This window comes from Phaseolus vulgaris, chromosome 5 (assembly GCF_000499845.2).
Source record: "Phaseolus vulgaris cultivar G19833 chromosome 5, P. vulgaris v2.0, whole genome shotgun sequence".
Lineage (NCBI taxonomy): Eukaryota > Viridiplantae > Streptophyta > Magnoliopsida > Fabales > Fabaceae > Phaseolus > Phaseolus vulgaris.
The window spans coordinates 20420699-20439035 of NC_023755.2; the positions used below are offsets into that span (position 1 = coordinate 20420699).

At 35.4% G+C, this 18337-nt stretch overlaps 1 protein-coding gene across 1 annotated transcript; it reads left to right on the forward strand.

The window, feature by feature from the left end:
* The first annotated feature begins 13057 nt into the window (after nucleotides 1-13057).
* Nucleotides 13058-17727, forward strand: LOC137835265 (uncharacterized). Its single transcript, XM_068643692.1, has 4 exons — nucleotides 13058-13221; nucleotides 14799-14921; nucleotides 16656-16775; nucleotides 17449-17727. The coding sequence occupies exons 1-4, from the start codon at nucleotides 13185-13187 to the stop codon at nucleotides 17511-17513; spliced, it is 345 nt and encodes a 114-aa protein (XP_068499793.1). The 5' UTR covers nucleotides 13058-13184; the 3' UTR covers nucleotides 17514-17727.
* The last annotated feature ends 610 nt before the right edge of the window (nucleotides 17728-18337 follow it).

Consider the following 18337-nt stretch of genomic DNA (forward strand, 5'->3'; position numbering starts at 1 on the left):
CTAAACGCAGTTTCCTTTGACCACCTTCAGAGTGCCATACGCGGTGCTCCGATACGGAGGTGCATATTTTTTTGTGTTTCTTGCTGGCTGACTTGAGCGTCGGAGTGCAAACGGCCGCTAGGGCGCCCTTTTGTCCTTCTTTGCACTATTACACAGGTAACCAGTGGGAAGGAGTCCCTAGAAGACGTCCCAGGTCAACCGGACGGAACAGTAGCCGAGCTGCTCGATACATCAACATTGAGGAGAATGTTGATGCAAGAAGAAAATGAAAACCTCAGAAGTTTCCACTTCGGAACAATATCCCAAAAGAAAGCGAACTGGGAGATTTGAGAATTATACTCCCTCGAATACAAGTCGGGATGTGATCTTGCACGAAGCGTGCTACCTCAGATTGGTGCAACTTCCACCTCCGACAACCAATCATTCATCAGCTGAAATAAGGTTCCAATTTACACATAACATTTTACAATGATACTTATTCTAAGCTATTATCCAAGTTCAAACGAACATTGGGAAACTTTATTAAACTTGAACCAAACGGTCAAGTCACAATCCGATTTCAAAAGAACATTGAGAAACTTTATCAAATTTGAACCAAATTGTTAAGTCACAATTCGAGTTCAAACAAACATCGAGAAACTTTATCAAACTTGAACCAAATAGTCGAGTCACAATCTGAGTTCAAACGAACATTGAGAAACTTTATTAAACTTGAACCAAACAGTCAAGTCACAATTCAAGTTTAAATGAACATAGAGAAACTTTACCAAACTTGAACCAAACGATCAAGTACTATTATTCGAGTTCAAACGATTATTATAAATAATTAACAGACATTACTCGAAATCGAAATCAAGAGTTGATTATGTTAAATCCAAAATGAACTCAGATTATGCTAAATCCAAAATGAAATCGAAATCGAGAGTTGATTATGCTAAATCCAAATTGAAATGATCCACATATACATCTTCGCGGATTCCGAGTTGGGGGGACTTATGTACATACACCCAATTACAATCGGGTACATTCATATAATAACTGCTTGTTTAATATTATATTTAAGACACATAAATCAGACCATAACTCGATTATAAGTTACTAGATGTTATAAGTTACTATTATAAAATCCATTTATATCTCATGATAACTATTTAATTTTTTCTTAATGGTCTGAGTCCAACAAGACCTATAAATAGATGATGACTCTCTTAGTAAGGGGGGACACACTAAACTCTATTCTATACTCTTAACTTTCATATTGCTAAGCACTTATCATCATCTTTGTGCTTCTACTAACTTAGGCATCAAAGAGTCTTTTACATATGGATATCCCTTCTTCTTGGAGATCAACTAAAAGTTCATTCCTTGATGAATATACGGTCCTTATCGAGACATCCGCCAAACTCAGTAGAAATAGTTAGTAATAACTAAATAACATTGATAAGAAAAGAACATGGAATGAAAATATAATTAATTATTGTTATTGATAATCTATTAAAAACGAGATATGAAAATACTTATTTAAACTACAAAATAATCGATTGTTGTACTGGGCAGGAGCTCAGTCCTCGGTCTTGGACCAGCTACTACTTGGTTCTCGGGTAGGGTAGAAGTCAGCTCGGCCATGGACCTGGAGTCATGGTAATTGTTGGGCCTGTTTGGTTAATGGGCCTAATTTTATAATGATGTGCTATGATTTAAATTCAAGTTGTATGTCCTTAAAGATAAAATATAAAGAGATATTTTATGAAGATATAAGATAAAATATAAAGAGATATTTTATGAAGATATAAGATAAAATATAAAGAGATATTTTATCTGTTTGCTGCACGTTGATAGATGTTGCTAACCCTAAAAAGATAGGGAGGTGTATGTATAACAAAATGTGGCTTGCAGTTTAGCACCTAAAGGCCATTGGTACATGTGGCAGGTGGTTTACTGTTAGAGATAGAGGATAATGTGCTTATTTTCAGTTAATATTTTCTTATCTCAAGTGCAATTGCTGCATGTGCGATTATAAAAAGGGGTTGAAACCCTAGGTGAAGGTACACTATTTTTAGACACTGCTTTTACACACCTACACTGAGAATTATTGTTGCTTTGTGAGCCCTTACTGACTTGAGCGTCGAAGTGCAAACGGCTGTGAGGGCGCCCTCTGTCTCTATAGGTAAAAGCATTCTACAACCAAGAGAAGTGCAGATTCCAGAGGGGACAGGCGGAGCTTGAACTAGTCGCCAGAGTCAACCGGCAACCAAGTCACCGACAATAACATTTTGGCACCCACCGTGGGGCCCGATAAAACTAGGTCCCACACACAATCGTGATCAGAGCTATCATCCGATATGAGGAATACGAGACAAGAGACATGTGGACAGCAAGAAAGCGACAATGTTACCATGCAGCAAATCATGGAGACCATGAGAGTCCTCCAATCAGTAAACAAAGAATCCAAGGCTAACTGGTTGAGGCCATTCCTCGAGCGTGGAATGTGGCAAACCTCGAGTTGTACTTCAGCTAAGATATTCTTCCTTAATGCTTTCTTTTTGAACAATGTGTGATAAATTTGTTCTTGGAAAATGATGCATTTAGCTTTGTTGATTTATTTGAATTGGCACATGATAAGTCGACCTAGCTCAGTATAAGTACGAGTATAGGCGCTCTGTGGGATTGATTTGTTTGTTAATTTGTGTAAGCACTGTTGAACCAAGTGGTGTTCAAGCTTTGAAGAATCCAAACCCTTTGAAGGATGTTGAAGGCTAGGTTGTGCTTACTGTTGCTGAGCTGTCTTAGATAGGATCTGGGGTAGATTGAGTATTGTAATCCACTCATTGATTGAATCCAAAGCATAGGCATTCTCAATCTTTTTAAAAGAAAAGCGTTTTTCAAACTAAGTGAAAAACAACAGATTGTTTTGTCGAAACAACCGATTGTTTTATACTTAGAAGTTTTTATAAAAGATTGAAAACTATTTTTCAAATGGTTGAGCTGTTAAAACCAAAACAACCAATTGATTCGAGGAAACAACCGATTGTTTGTTTTGGTACCATAACAGAAAAATGGTTTGTGCTTTGACTGAGCATTAAATGATTTTCTAACTGTTTACGCTCCAGTTTTTAATGCTTTGACCAATCTTTTAAGGCAATTAATAGTTTGTTAAGATTTGATAACAAACAACAACTTTGATCTAAAACAGTAAAACATATTTGGGTTTTACAAGAACAAAGATTTTGAGTTTTTGAAAAGTTGAGATTGCTTAGAGATTGAGATTGATCAAAGAGTGTGAGTTAGGATTTCTCTTGTATTGATTTCAGATTTGCTTCTGTAACAAGTGTAATCCTTGTATCTATTGAAAGAAACCTTTGTGTGTTTGCTGAGAAGTGTTGTGTGCTCTTAAGACTCAGCATTGTTAGTGTTGGTGTGTTAACCAAGAGAAGGGTGCGTCATGAGGGGTTCAAGGTCACTATCTTGGTTGTGTTGTAAGTGATATAGGTTTGATTGCTTAGTGGAATTCCACAGTGGTTTCGGAGAAGACTGGATGTAGCTCTGGGTTTAGAGTGAAGCAGTATAAACATCTGTGTGCATTCTCTCTCTCCTTAATCTCTTTAAATTCAGTTTTAATATTTGCAAACTGGTATAAACAACCGATTGTTTTTCTGGTGTTGTTGTTTTTGCTTTGTGTTTTGGCAAACTGAATTTCTTATCATTTGTTTCTTAAAGAAATTTCATTCTTGGCTTAAAATTTTGCGAAAACCCTCTTTAAACAATTCACCCCCCCCCCCCCCCCCGCCCCTCTAGTTTAAAGCCATCCATTCTAACAATTGGCATCAAGATCTTGGTTCTTGAAATTTATTCAAGTGTGATCCTAAAACTGTTTTCTTTTTTTATGGCTGATAGACTACCTTTTGGGGAAGGTGCTTCAATCAACAGACCACCTCTGTTTTTGGTTTGAACTACCAATTTTGGAAAGTGAGAATGAAAATCTTTGTAGAATCACTTGACAAAGGAATTTGGGATGCAATTGAAAATGGTCCTTTTGTCCCAAAGTTTGAAAAAGATGGATCTTCCATTGAAAAGCCTTGGTTTCAATGGACAGATTCAGAAAGCAAGAAGGCTAAATTTGATTGCATTGCTAAAAACATAATAACCTCTGCTTTGAATTCAGATGAGTTTTTCAGGGTCTCTCAATGCAAATCTGCAAAAGAAATGTGGGATACCTTGGAGGTAACTCATGAAGGTACAAATGAGGTAAAGAGAGCTAGGAAGCATACTCTAATCCAATAGTATGAGATGTTCAGAATGCTCAAAGGTGAAACAATTGCTGAAGTGTAGAAAAGATTCACGCACATCATCAATCATCTCATGAGCCTTGACAAGACCTTTGAAAAGGAAGAGCTAAACATCAAGATTTTAAAATGTCTTGATAGAGCATGGCAACCTAAGGTAACTGCTATATCTGAATCGAAAGATCTAACATCCTTGAGTATGGCTTCTTTGTTTGGCAAGCTTAGGGAACATGAGTTAGAGATGAATCGACTCAATGTTCAAGAAAGCGAAGACAAGCACGTAAGGAGCATAGCCTTAAAATCTTCCAAGAACAAAGGCAAACAAGAATCCAGTGATGGTAGTGATGAGGAAAACCTTAGCTTGCTGTCAAGAAAGTTTAGCAAATTCTTGAAGAGGAACCGCAACAAGGACAACAACAAAGATAGGTATGGAAACAAGAAATCTAATGATTTTATTTCAAATAACTATACTTGTTTTGGTTGTGGTGAGCAAGGTCACATAAAGGCAGATTGCCCAAACAAAAGCAAGGAGAAGAAGTCTAGCAATAAGGAAAAGAAGAACAAGACAAAGAGAGCCTACATAGCTTGGGATGAAAATGAAGTATCATCATCAAGCTCTTCATCAAGTGAAGATGAGAAAGCAAACATCTGTTTGATTGCAGAAGATGATGATGAATCTTGCAGCTCAAGTGAAGTAAGTTTTTGTGCTTCTTTAAATGAACAAATTTATAGTGAATTGTTTGAAGCTTTTCAAGAAACTCACGATGAAGCTAATCGATTGGTGCTTTCAAACAACCGATTGAAAGAACTTAACAGGTGGCTGGAAAAGAGAGTGAAATCACTTGAAGATGAGATTGAAAAATCTAAAAATGATTTCAAAAATCTGGAAACACATTTCAAAAATTCTTCTTGCAAGTGTGACACTCTCATTTGCGAAAATTGTGAAAATGTTGAGAAAAAGGTGCATTATCTTGTTAACACTGTGGACAAGCTTTCAAAAGGAAAATCTAACTTTGAGAATATCTTGGCATCTCAAATCTATGTTTTTGGAAAGGCTGGTTTAGGCTTTAATCCACAAAACAAACAAGATATGTTTTCAAAGAAAATTTTAAGAAAGCCAGTAAAACTACCGATTGTTAAGTCGAAACAACCGGTTGTTACATGCTTTTATTGCATGAAAAAGGGCCATTCGGTTAGATTCTGCAAAATAAGAAAGTTTTATGTTCCCAGGGGCGACATGAAATGGATTCCTAAAGGATGTGAGGTTCCAAATGAGAAAAAGAAATCAATTGGACCCACATTTGTGAAAGGGCCAAATCTTGTTGCTTGAACTCATGTTTATGCAGGAAATATAAAATAGAGTGAAGGACTGAGTCATCTGATCAAGTTCTTGGAAGAAAAAGACTAACATTGAAGCTGAATCAATGTTCTGCATCTGTCCAAAGGCCCTCAACAGTTGAAAGAGACTTCTTGATAAAAAAGCACATGGCTCATTGAAAGAACAACATAAAGGATAAGACCTTCCTTTTCTCTGTTCTTAATATTTGTTTTTAAGTTCTTTTTCATGGTTAAATATCCTCTTTAAAATGTTTATCTTCATCTGCTTTGAACCCTTTCTGCTCATGGTTAAAATTCAAAATCAGTTTTTAACTGCTGCAGAAAAACAACCGATTGTTTTGAGCCTGACAACACTGTGAAGAAATCAATTTAATTTCTATTTTGAATTTCTATCCGTTGCAGATCAAATTAAAGAGAGAATCCTTGGTCAATGAATCTGTGTTGAAAGCTTATCATGCTTAGAAGGAAGTTACAACAGTCATAAAGGAATATATTCCACAATCTTGGAAATTCAAGAGCTTTTAATGACTAGTCAAAGATCACATGTGAAGACCATGTGATTTTCTGCTTTTTCTGACGTTTTCAGTGCAGGACATGGTCAAGTCATCTCTCTCTGAAAATCTGGTACCCACTCATGTCATTGAATGCTTTATGATAATGTTTTTGCTATAAAATCTGTTGCAACTGATCTCTTCTACAAGAACAACCAATTGCAACATCTCTTACAACATCTCTTGCAAATCTTGTGTGAGCTTTTCTCTGTTTTCTTCTCTGCCATCATGGAATCAACTCCTCCCACCTCAAAGAGAGTCAAAACCAGAGCAGTAAGGTCTGGAGGAAGGCTTGAAGGATGGTTTTGTGGTGATAATGATCTAATTGAGAGATATAGATTTGAGACTAGCACCAAAGTGATAAACAACCCTAAAGTTGTTTGCTTTGATTGGCTGAAAAGCCAAGAGCTGGACAATGTCAGAAGGCTCCTCAAAGATCAATCCCTTAGAAAGTTCTTGGAGATGAAGGGAAACATCTACCCAGATTTGGTAAGAGTTTTCTACACAAATCTCAAGTTTGAGGGAAACAACCTTGTTTCTCATGTAAAAGGTGTAGATATGGAGATTACACATGAGGTGTGGGCTGCTGTAGCTGGTCTAATGTACTCAGGCCTCAGAATTAACAAGGGGAACCTTGGACTAGTGGAGGATTTCAACAAAGTCCAATACTACAAGAGTTGCTTGAAGAACCAAAATGCACAAGTTAGGACTTGCTCGGTTGGTGGCTTAAAGCTTGATGAAAGGTTGTTAGCCCTCATTGTGACTTGGATTCTAACACCAAGGGGGAGCAATCATTATGTTCTTACAGAGGAGGATCTGGTGTACATCTTCTGCGTTATGAAGAAGATCAGAATTAATTGGATCCACATCATAAAAGAGCACATGCAAAAGACAATGAGGTTAAGTGACTATCACTATCCATATGTTGTTTTGGTTTCTAAATTTCTACTCTATTTTGAAGTGAACCTAGAGGATGAAACATCTGAGTTGGTCAAGTCAACTCAAGAGTTGAACAATGGATCTCTCAGTAAAATGGGATTCACCAAAATAGGTGGCAAATGGATTAGCAAAGATGGTGACCTTGGAGCCTCATCTAGTGCTGCTGCTGATCATGAAGAAGATGAACATGCTGCAGATGTGGATTTTCAACATGAAGATCTACCTGAAGCACATCAAGATGCTAGACCTAGTGTTGGTGCTGGAAATCAAGAAGAAAGAATGCAAACCATGTCTCCTTTTGAGAGACTCGTGGTTAATAGGCTTGATAGCTTTGTGGAGAATCAAAGGAATCTCCATGATCTTTGTGTCAGCAATTTCCAGATGATTGATAACAATTTCCAGAGGATTGATAACAGGTTTGACAGCATGGATGCACGTTTCATGACTCTAGATGAACAGATTGAGGCAGTACATAACCAAATCTTTGATCTTCAATATGCTGATGATGATGAATGAAGAGAAAAACAACCGGTTGATGTATCGAAACAACCGATTTTTTTGTGGTTGTATCAGTTTTTCTATTTTTCTACTTTTGTTGTTTTAAATCTGATGTATTAAGAACAATTTTTTTTATCTCTTCTCTTTGTCTTTTTTATGAAGACAAATAGCGGGAGATATATGCTGTGTTTGGTTTCAGTTTTTATTTTCTGCAAAACAGTTTATATGAGTGAAACCTCATAGGTTTTTGCTCCAATATTTGTTTGTGTTTGCTCTGATATTATGTTCTGAATTTCTATATTTGTTTATGTGCTAACCAAATATCAGAAGTTCTATGCTTTGCTTAAAATTGTGCTTTGCAAGAATTGCTTCAGATTCAATCAGGTACAACACAAGCATCAGGGATTTGTCTTCATCAAATAGGGGGAGATTGTTGAACCAAGTGATGTTCAAGCTTTGAAGAATCCAAACCCTTTGAAGGATGTTGAAGGCTAGGTTGTGCTTGTTGTTGTTGAGCTGTCTTGGATAGGATCTGGGTAGATTGAGTATTGTAATCCACTCATTGATTGAATTCAAAGCACAGGCATTCTCAATCTTTTTAAAAGAAAAGTGTTTTTCAAACTAAGTGAAAAACAACCGATTGTTTTGTCGAAACAACCAATTGTTTTATACTTAGAAGTTTTTATAAAAGGTTGAAAACTGTTTTTCAAATGGTTGAGCTATTAAAACCAAAAAAACCGATTGATTCGAGTAAACAATCGATTGTTTGTTTTGGTACCATAACAGAAAAATGGTTTGTGTTTTGACTGAGCATTAAATGATTTTCTAACTGTTTACGCTCCAGTGTTTAATGCTTTGATTAAAGGCAATTAATAGTTTGTTAAGATTTGATAACAAACAACAACTTTGATATAAAACAGTAAAACAGATTTGGGTTTTACAAGAACAAAGATTTTGAGTTTTTGAAAAGTTGAGATTGCTTAGAGATTGAGATTGATCAAAGAGTGTGAGTTAGGATTTTCTCTTGTATTGATTTCAGATTTGCTTCTGTAACAAGTGTAATCCTTGTATCTGTTGAAAGAAACCTTTGTGTGTTTGCTGAGAAGTGTTGTGTGTTCTTGAGGGGATCAAGATCAGCATTCTTAGTGTTGGTGTGTTGACCAAGAGAAGTGTGTCTCTTGATGGGATCAAGGTCACTATCTTGGTTGTGTTGTAAGTGATATAGGTTTGATTGCTTAGTGGAATTCCTCAGTGGTTTCTAAGAAGACTGGATGTAGCTCTGGGTTTAGAGTGAAGCAGTATAAACATCTGTGTGCATTCTCTCTCTCCTTAATCTCTTTAAATTCAGTTTTAATATTTGCAAACGGGTATAAACAACCGATTGTTTCTGCGAAACAACCGATTGTTTTTCTGGTGCTGTTGTTTTTGCTTTGTGTTTTGGCAAACTGAATTTCTTATCATTTGTTTCTTGAAGAAATTTCATTCTTGGCTTAAAAGTTTGCGAAAACCCTCTTTAAACAATTCACCCCCCCCCCCCTTCTATTTTAAAGTCATCCATTTTAACAAGCACAACACAGGTAAGTCAACCTAGCTCGGTGTCAGTACGACGACTTGAGTATAGGCGCCCTGAGAGTAAATGATTACCTAGTGGCAGGTAAGACAGGGGGCATGTGTACCATGTATGTGAGCTCGGCTCAGATGTTAAGTCAGCCCAAAAAAGGTAACAAAGATAAAAAGAAATTTTATCTGTTGTGATATTATTCTAAAGATAAAAAAAGATATTTTATCTGTTGCGATATTATGCTGAAGATAGAAGATGAAAAAGGTATTTTATCTGTTGTGATATTATATCTATTGTGATATTATATATGTTGTGATATTATATCTGTTGTGATATTATATCTGTTGTGATGTTATATCTTATTTGTTGCGATATTATATTTTATCTGTTGTGATATTATATTTTATTTGTTGTGATATTATTCTAAAGATAAAAAGATAAAGGAATATTTTATTTGTTGTCATGTTATTCTGAAGAGGACGTGAATGATTAATAATCAGTTATATCTGTTGTGATATTGTTATCGTGATCATGATCTCTCACAGTAGAGAAGTTATTCTTGTCACTGGATATAGAGCATAGTGGTGAAAAGGTACATGTTTAGGAAAGTTCTGGCAAGGAAAGACTTGGTACTTAAGCGCGTCCATTGGTAACCCACCTCTCTTTCCTGGGAACTTACCTGGTGTACTAGTTCACAATCTATAATGTGCAGAACTCAGGTGTCGAGAATGACAAATGATTATGTCCTACCGTAGCTCGACGGCAAAGGGCAGTACAACATCAAACTTTTATACCATGCATGTTCATAGAAGTGTTGGGCGACGAAGCTCATCTACTGAAAATCCCAAAGAGGAAGAAGTAGACACGATTTTACAGGTCAGTATGTCAGAGACCTGGATCACTCCATACCAATTGGAGAGCAAGTTGTCCCCCAAGTGGACAAGACCGTACCGAGCAGTCGAAGTGCCAGGGAGTGGTGCACACATGTTAGAAACACTGGAGGGGGGACCTAGTCCTCGGGCTTGGAATGTCACTAACCTCAAGTTTTATTGCTGTTAAGCTGAATTATATTGTTGAACAATGCAATGCTATAAGGTGGCGCTTGTTTTCCCTTAAAGAGGGTCTTTTAATGAGGCCATCTAATAAATGTTGCTTAATGTTGTTATTGCTTAATGTTGCTTAATGTTGTTGTTGCTTTACATATTGTTTAATTTGTGAGCAAGTGCATAAAAGAGCTATCCAGAGACGTAGGTAAGTCGCCTAAGTCGGTGTAACCCGGGCTGTAGGTGCTCTACAGGATGAGCAAGTTGCATAAAAGTGTTATCCGGAGACATAGGTAAGTCGCCTAAGCTGGTGTCACCTAGGTTGTAGGTGCTCTGTAGGATGAGCAAGTTGCATAAAAGTGCTATCCAGAGACGTAGGTAAGTCGCCTAAGTCGGTGTCACCCGGGTTGTAGGTTCTCTATAGGGTGAGCAAGTTACATAAAAGTGACATCCAGAGATGTAGGTAAGTCGCCTAAGCCGGTGTCACCCGGGATGTAGGTGCTCTGCATGAAGAGCAAGTTGCATAGATAAGCTATCCCGAGACGTAGGTAAGTCGCCTAAGTCGGTATCACCCGAGCTTTAGGTGCTCTGCAAGATAAGCGAGTGCATAAATTTGTCTAAGTGAGGGATATGTCGAGCTAACAACATGGTCGATGCCGTGTGAGAACTAGATACTGTGAGAGATGAGCAAGTTGTGCAAGTGCCCGTGATCACCCGAGCTGGGCACTCTGTGAGATGATTTTAAGATGCATAGTTTAATTGTCTAGTGGTACGCTGGCAAATGCCTTGCAAAAGTTGATAATGACGAGGGCACGTAATCAAGCAGAAAGTTGAGCTAGTATGTTGAAAGAATCACCATGCCCAGAAGGGCACAATTATCCGAACAAGCGCCACATAGAGCAGTACTTGGCGAGATCAAGGTAGGATGCCTCTGGATGCGCCACATTCGAGCATTAGCCTGTAGTGGCTATGGAAAATGGTTTAGTAAAGGCCAAACACTTGAAAGCCTCTTCGCTTAGCCAAACTCAGCTCGAGCCTGGGGGGCTTGTGTACTGGGCAAGAGCTCGGTCCTCGGTCTTGGACCAGCTACTACTCGGTTCTCGGGTAGGGTAGAAGTCAGCTCGCCCATGGACCTGGAGTCAAGGTAACGGTGTTGGGCCTTTTTGGTTAATGGGTTAATTTTCTAATGATGTGCTATGATTTAAATTCAAGTGGTATGTGCTTAAAGATAAAATATAAAGAGATATTTTATGAAGATATAAGATAAAATATAAAGAGATATTATATCTGTTTGCTGCACGTTGATAGATGTTGCTAACCCTAAAAAGATAGGGTGGTGTATGTATAAGAAAATGTGGCTTGCAGTTTAGCACCTAAACGTCATTGGTGCATGTGGCAGGTGATTTTCTGTTAGAGATATAAGATAATGTGCTTATTTTCAGTTAATATTTGCTTATCTCAAGTGCAATTGTAGCATGTGTGGTTATAAAAAGGGGTTGAAACCCTAGGTGATGGTACGATGTTTTTAGACGCGGTTTTTAGACGTTGTTTTTACACACTACACTGAGAATTATTGTTGCTTTGTGAGCCCTTACTGACTTGAGCGTCGGAGTGTAAACGGCCGTGAGGGCGTCCTCTGTCTCTATAGGTAAAAGCATTCAACAACCAAGAGAAGTACAGATTCCAAAGGGGACAGGCGGAGCTTGAACTAGTCACCAGAGTCAACCGACGGCCAAGTCACCGGCAAGAACAATTATATTTTGATATAATCGATTATACATCACATAAATGCAAATTAACATGTGAGAAGTGAATGCAAGAAATATTCCAAATTCCTAATTCAGTGATTTTGTTAAAATATCTGCTAACTTTCTAGTAGTATTAATATATTCAATTTTTAATAACCTTTAACAATATGATCGCTAATAAAATGGTGTATAATGTCAGTGGTTAGTTTTTGAATGCATAATTGATTTCTTTTTATTAGATTTATAGTATTGGTGTTGTCACATTTAAGTGAAATGTCGTTAAGAAAAATGTCACAATCTTCTAATGCTTCATCTATATAAATTGGGCATAACTACTTCTAGCAATTCCGTCTTGATAATGTCACACATACTTATTTTTATGTTTTTAATATCAATCAAACAATTTAAAAAACTATAAGTTAATATAAAACACAATTTTAAATATACATTTATATTATTTTTTAAGATTCAAATTGGTAACATGTATATATAATAGAAAGTGTCAAGTAGGCCAAAAAGTTCTGCAAACCCATCAGTATCAATAAGGTTCTTTTTCTTAGATGTAATTTTCTTATTTAGTTATACTATATTTATACTTACCAGAACTGGAACACAATGTGTGCTTATATTTTTAAAAGTTAAAAGAAAGTAAACTTTTATTAAATATTACTATTAAAAAATATATAAACAAATAAAAGTAATTCTTTTAAAAATATTTCATTTATTTTCTAGTTATTTTATATGTGAGATATTAATAAATAAAAATGAAAATGAATTTTTTCTAAAAAATTTAAAAGGTATGTAACTTACATATAAAAGATATATTTGGAATTAAAGATAATTTATATAAATTTTGTATACTATATAATCTCTTATTAATAAATATAGATTACTGATAAAAATATAATATTTATCATTTATTTTATATATCACTATTGTCTCCATATTTTCTAAGAAAAAAAAATTAGTAATAGTAGTTAAAAATTTGTATTATTATACTGTTAAAGTGTATTAATTAAGAAGTATAGTATAGATAATTTATCATGGACTTAAAAATTTATTTAATATATTACACTCACTGAAACCGTAGTTTTTATTGGGTGAGAGTGTAGCCATTACCATTACCCACTGCAGTGGTTACCGTGACAAAGCTACGTCATTGACTTCACATCTCACTCACAAGCAATCCCCTTCTTTTTCTTTCATCTCTCTGTCTTTCTGCGATGGGTTGTGCTGGATCTTCACAATCCAAGCCTGATGGTGAGCCACCCCTTCCTTTGATTCCTCCAAAACTTCATCTTGCATTCCCTTTTCGTTAAATCTTTGGGAATTTGATTCTGGGTCGGTGTCAAAATCCGTTCTTTCTGGTTGTTGTTTATTGGGGTGCTGATACTAGCGAACGATCATATCTGGGGGACTCTGTAAAATTGTAATTTCGAAGGGGATGGAAATCAAGAAATAAGGTGCATAGGGCAAACGAATTACAAATCTATTTTTTGGGTTTTGGATATTTTACCACATTTTGTATTCAATAATGAAAATCCTACCCTGTGAGACAGTTTAGAGCATTTCTTTTTTCGTGCTTGTTTTTCCAAGCGATTTTTTTGTCGTAGGTTGTTATGTTTTTTAATCTGTTGGGTGTCATGGGGTAAGAGTTAGGAATGGTGTGCCAAACTTATTAACACCACATGGTGCCTTGATTTGGTTTTTAAGTTCAAGTTTTTTGTTTGGTGCGTGTTTGGGCGAGTATTTGCAAAATTGATTTTGAATGAAATTGATTTTGAAGTGATGTGATTCATGTTTGGATGTTTTTGGTTCTAAAATATAGGTAGTTGTAAAATCCAGTATAAATTATTTTGATTTAACGCAAAGGCTAAAGTTGCTTTAACTCAATCAATCTTCGACCTGGAATCAGTTGGTGTCTGATTTAGCATCACATCAAAGGTGATGTACGTCCATTCTCACTTCTAAGCAGAAGCGTCTCTGTGTAGCTTCTCTTTTTCTAAGTGTCAAAACATACTCTCAATCTCTCAATGTGGAAATCACGATACTTGATTTTTTTCAGCATGATTCTGGACAAGCCAACATCAAACCAAGAACAATTGGTGTCCTTCTCTTATTTGTAGTTTCAAAAAAATTAGTCTCGAATGAGGACATTGTGTGAGTTTTTGTTGATTGAATTGAGGTTGGAATAGTTGGTTTTGGAATGGACCCTACTGCTGTTGGGTATAGTTTAGATCATTGAGGTTTTGGCTGAATTTCAGTAATTTGGTGTAAACATTTGAAAGTGCTTGAGTGAAGCAAGTTTATAAGCTTGTTGCTTTATGAATTTTAGAAAACAAAAAAAGAAAGAAAATTTATGACAGTATATTGATGGATTTATTTTCTAGTATTGTGTTTGATTTTATTGATGATGCCAACTGAGTATCCTGACTTTTAGTAAGGCCTATTCTCTCACCTGACCCGAATGTTGAGCCATGTGATATAATCTCTTTGTTAGTCTTACCTCAAATTTGTTCTGTATTGGTAGTGCTGATATAATAAAATGAAGGGAAAAATATTCTTTGTAAAGATGTCTTAAATTTTAACTAAAAAAAGGATGCATAGAATAAGATGGTGCTGCACATCACTCTCTTCTATTTGCTTCATTTCTCGTAGTATTAGTGTTGTTGTGTTGCTTATCTGAATTCTTGTTTCATTATTTCAAATGCTTGTGGTTAGATTTTTCATTTCTTACAACCTCCACAGTGTTAAACTATCCTTTTAGTGGCTTGTTCTTGATGGCAATGCTCAGGTTTTAAGTTTAATATCATTTTCCATTTACAACAACATAACAGGTGCAGTAAAAAAGATCCGGAAGCCTAAGTCGTGGAAGCATCCTCAGCCCATAACAAAGACTCAGCTAACACAATTACGTGATGAATTTTGGGACACAGCTCCTCACTATGGTGGCCGGAAAGGTATTATCACAATTCGATATATAACCATATTTTGAATGTTTAAAGGCCTATTGCAGATTAAATTGGCTTTAGAAGAATAGTTTAAGTGGAAGTGATTGCTTTAAAAACGAATCAGTTCAGTTTCCCTTAGTTTGCTCCAGTTTGCCAATTTCTTTATTTTTTTAGTTTTTTGTGTGATTAAAATTAGTTATATATAGCTTGCTGCTATTTTTCCTCATTCTCGTCTAAAACAATCATCTTCTTAGAAGCCTCTATCCTTATAGCCAGGATGTTGTACAACAGGAGGGTTCGTAATTATTGAAGATGTAAATTGACAATAACTAAAGTTTGTTACTTGTAATCCAAAACTAAACTGGTTATTCCATTTGTTCATATTCTTGTTAGAGGATGCTAGCAAGCTGATCAATTATGGGTTGTCATTCTTTACCAAGAATTTTTTTTTTAAAATGTTGTTTGTCTTAGAATTTTTCAAAGGGACAGTAGAAAGTGAGACCTCCTAATTGGAGAGTCTGTATTATTGTTTGTTCTCATGTGGGTGCAATGACTAGCAATGAGATTGGAGAGTGTTGATCAGGAAAAAGTTGGGCAGGAAACTTTAACTTGAAGGGAGTAGATGGCTGGCTGAGGCAGTAGAAATTGGGCTTTGCAGGTTGATAAATATGCAATACTTCATGTTGGGTTAGAACAGCTTTCCAATAATTCTTTTATGGCTGTTTTTCTCTTTTTGAGAACCATTATTCTCTTGGCAATTTGTGGAGAGGGAGGGAGAGAGAGAAGATTTGAACTTGTATTCTTGTTCTCTTATTGCATATCATAAGCAAAAGGTTTTATCCATTCTTACATCTATTAAATATGATCCCTCAGTTATAGAATTTTTTTCTAAGTTGTACTTTGGTTCTCTATGTAGCTGTAGGCTTAGATTTCACAAAGCGTGTGGGTAATAATGATATTCTCCATGTAAAGACTGAAGAGGAGAGGAGTTTTAGTTTTGTGTTGCTATTACATTGTTGTTTAGAGCTAATTTTGGAAAGAAGGATGATAAGGTTACAATTTAAATAAAGGAAGAAATGGAAAATGTTGTGCTTTTTATAAGAATCCTTTTTAGTTGTTGGTGCTAATGTGTGATATTTAACATTGCTTTATCTGTCTTCCTTTATATATAGAAAACTGGGCCGACAAGAAACATGTGAATGAAAGCATACTAATTAAAAATTGGCTTGTGAGATAATTGATTGACTTGATGTTTTAGTATTATTTCCAAAAGAATCCATAATAGAGTAAAACCTTTGCCCAAAGGAAATAAGAAGTTATGAAAGTTCTTTTTAATGAGATAATTGCAGATTGACTTTGGTTAAAACAGTGAGATTTGACTTTCCTAGGCCTGGTGGTGGCAAGAAGGAATGATTGGTTTCCTTTGGGTCTACTTGCCTTGGGAAGCCCAATTTCACCTTTGTAGTGAAAAGAAGAAGAAAAAAGTTGAAGTTAGCCATTGCATTTAGTTGTGTAAAACTAATTCCTGAAAGAAAAAAATCAATGATAGTGTCATATGTTAATATGTTTAACAAATGCAACCATAAAATATAATACTTATACTAATTAAAAGTTCAGATTGTATAGGTTTACAAGGCATTTTATTTGTGAATCACTCTTTGTTTCATTTTTGCCTTAATTACATTCTTAATTGTTTTAGTGAAGTTAATTGAAGTGCATATATATTTTTGTGCTTGCTACTAGAGATTTGGGATGCTCTTCGAGCTGCTGCAGAGGCTGATCTTACTTTAGCACAAGCGATTGTGGATAGTGCTGGGGTAATTGTCCAAAGTTCTGACTTGACAGTATGCTATGATGAAAGAGGTAATTATTTCATGTTGCATTCCATTATCTACAAATAGAAAGGAAAATTAAAATTATATCAGATACAATGATTTTTGGTTTCCATAATTTTAAAATCACAATATGGCTATAAATGAAATAAAAAATTAAGTTTAAGTTGCATAGCATATAAAGAAATATTATGCCGTGAACTAGTGGGCTTCCTTCCTGCAGCTACTATCACACTTTTCCCCATAATTATCCAACTGTAGTCCATACCTAGTTGAATCATGTGACACCCACCTTTATTGTGGATGATGGTGGAAGGAAAGCTCTCTAACCCCACCATTAACTACCCTCAACTACCCTACTGCTACATAAACACGTAGTATCACTATCAAAAAGAGAGAAAAAAAGCTTCCTTTATGATATGGTTCATCTCATTCTTCATTTATCACCTCAGAAAACACAGTTGGTGATCTATTTACAAACTTCAAACATGTAAGTGAAGGGTATGTACAAGGGAAATTCAGTACAAAAAGATAAAACAAGCTTAGCTGTAGATACCATGATGATGAGAACAAAATTATTGGAAATGTTTAGCAGACTTTGTCCATGGAAATCAAACCAGAATTTGAGCTACTTCACCCTGTGTGTTGTTATTATGGGGCTAGAATAAGGTTCACCTTGTTCTGATCCTTCACTTGTTTTGCAGGAGCAAAGTATGAGCTACCCAAGTACGTATTGAGTGAGCCAACTAACCTGATTCGGGACAGTTAATAACAGAGTATAAATAGAAAGATTCATGGGAAAAAGATTGTAAATCATGGTGTATATGGTTATCTCATTGATTTGGTAACTTGCATAGGGTAGCAACTCTTTTTCCTTTCTGCTATGTTTCCTCAATCAATTAAACAGAAAATGTTTGTTCTGTATCAGATGACCGAATCCCTCTTCTTTGGTAAATACAAACTCCATTTATGTATTTTCGAAATATCTCCCTCAACACATGTCATGTCCATACACTTTTGTAAATTTTTCATTTCAGAAATGCTTTCCATGAAAATTTGAATTTAGATTTTATTTTAACAAAAGATAAATGCAAATTGCGAATTTTTTTTTTTCATTTACATTAACAAACTTGGAGACTTTCAGTTCGAGTGAAATGAAAATGGTATAAAATAATTTAACCTCGCATGACTTAATACAGAAATAATCAGGTTATAAGAAAAGATTTATATATTCGTGTTTGCCGAAGTTTGAGTTTTTGAGTAAATATATAAATCAATAAAGCTTCATTTTTTTGTATTTCTTTTATAAATAGATTTGAAAATAAAAGCACTAGACTAAACGGTAATCTTAGAAAACATGATTTGCCAAAAACATAAATATTACTTAAATTTATATTGAAGTATTTTTAAAAAAATATAAGAACAAACAGAACTTAAATCATTATTCAAAACATAAATCACGAAATAAGAAAATCAATTACTTGAAAAGTTAAATTAAGGTAACAAATGTATGAGAATAAAACAAGTTACCAAGAAACCACTGATAACTTGAGTAACTAGAGCAAGAAATTAGTGAGTAGGGTATGAATATCA

Coding starts and splice junctions, on each gene's coding strand:
- LOC137835265 (XM_068643692.1), top strand. CDS start 13,185: ATGGGTTGTGCTGGATCTTCACAATCCAAGCCTGATG. Junction 14,922..16,655: donor TCACTATGGTGGCCGGAAAG/GTATTATCACAA, acceptor GCTTGCTACTAG/AGATTTGGGATGCTCTTCGA. Junction 16,776..17,448: donor AGTATGCTATGATGAAAGAG/GTAATTATTTCA, acceptor CTTGTTTTGCAG/GAGCAAAGTATGAGCTACCC.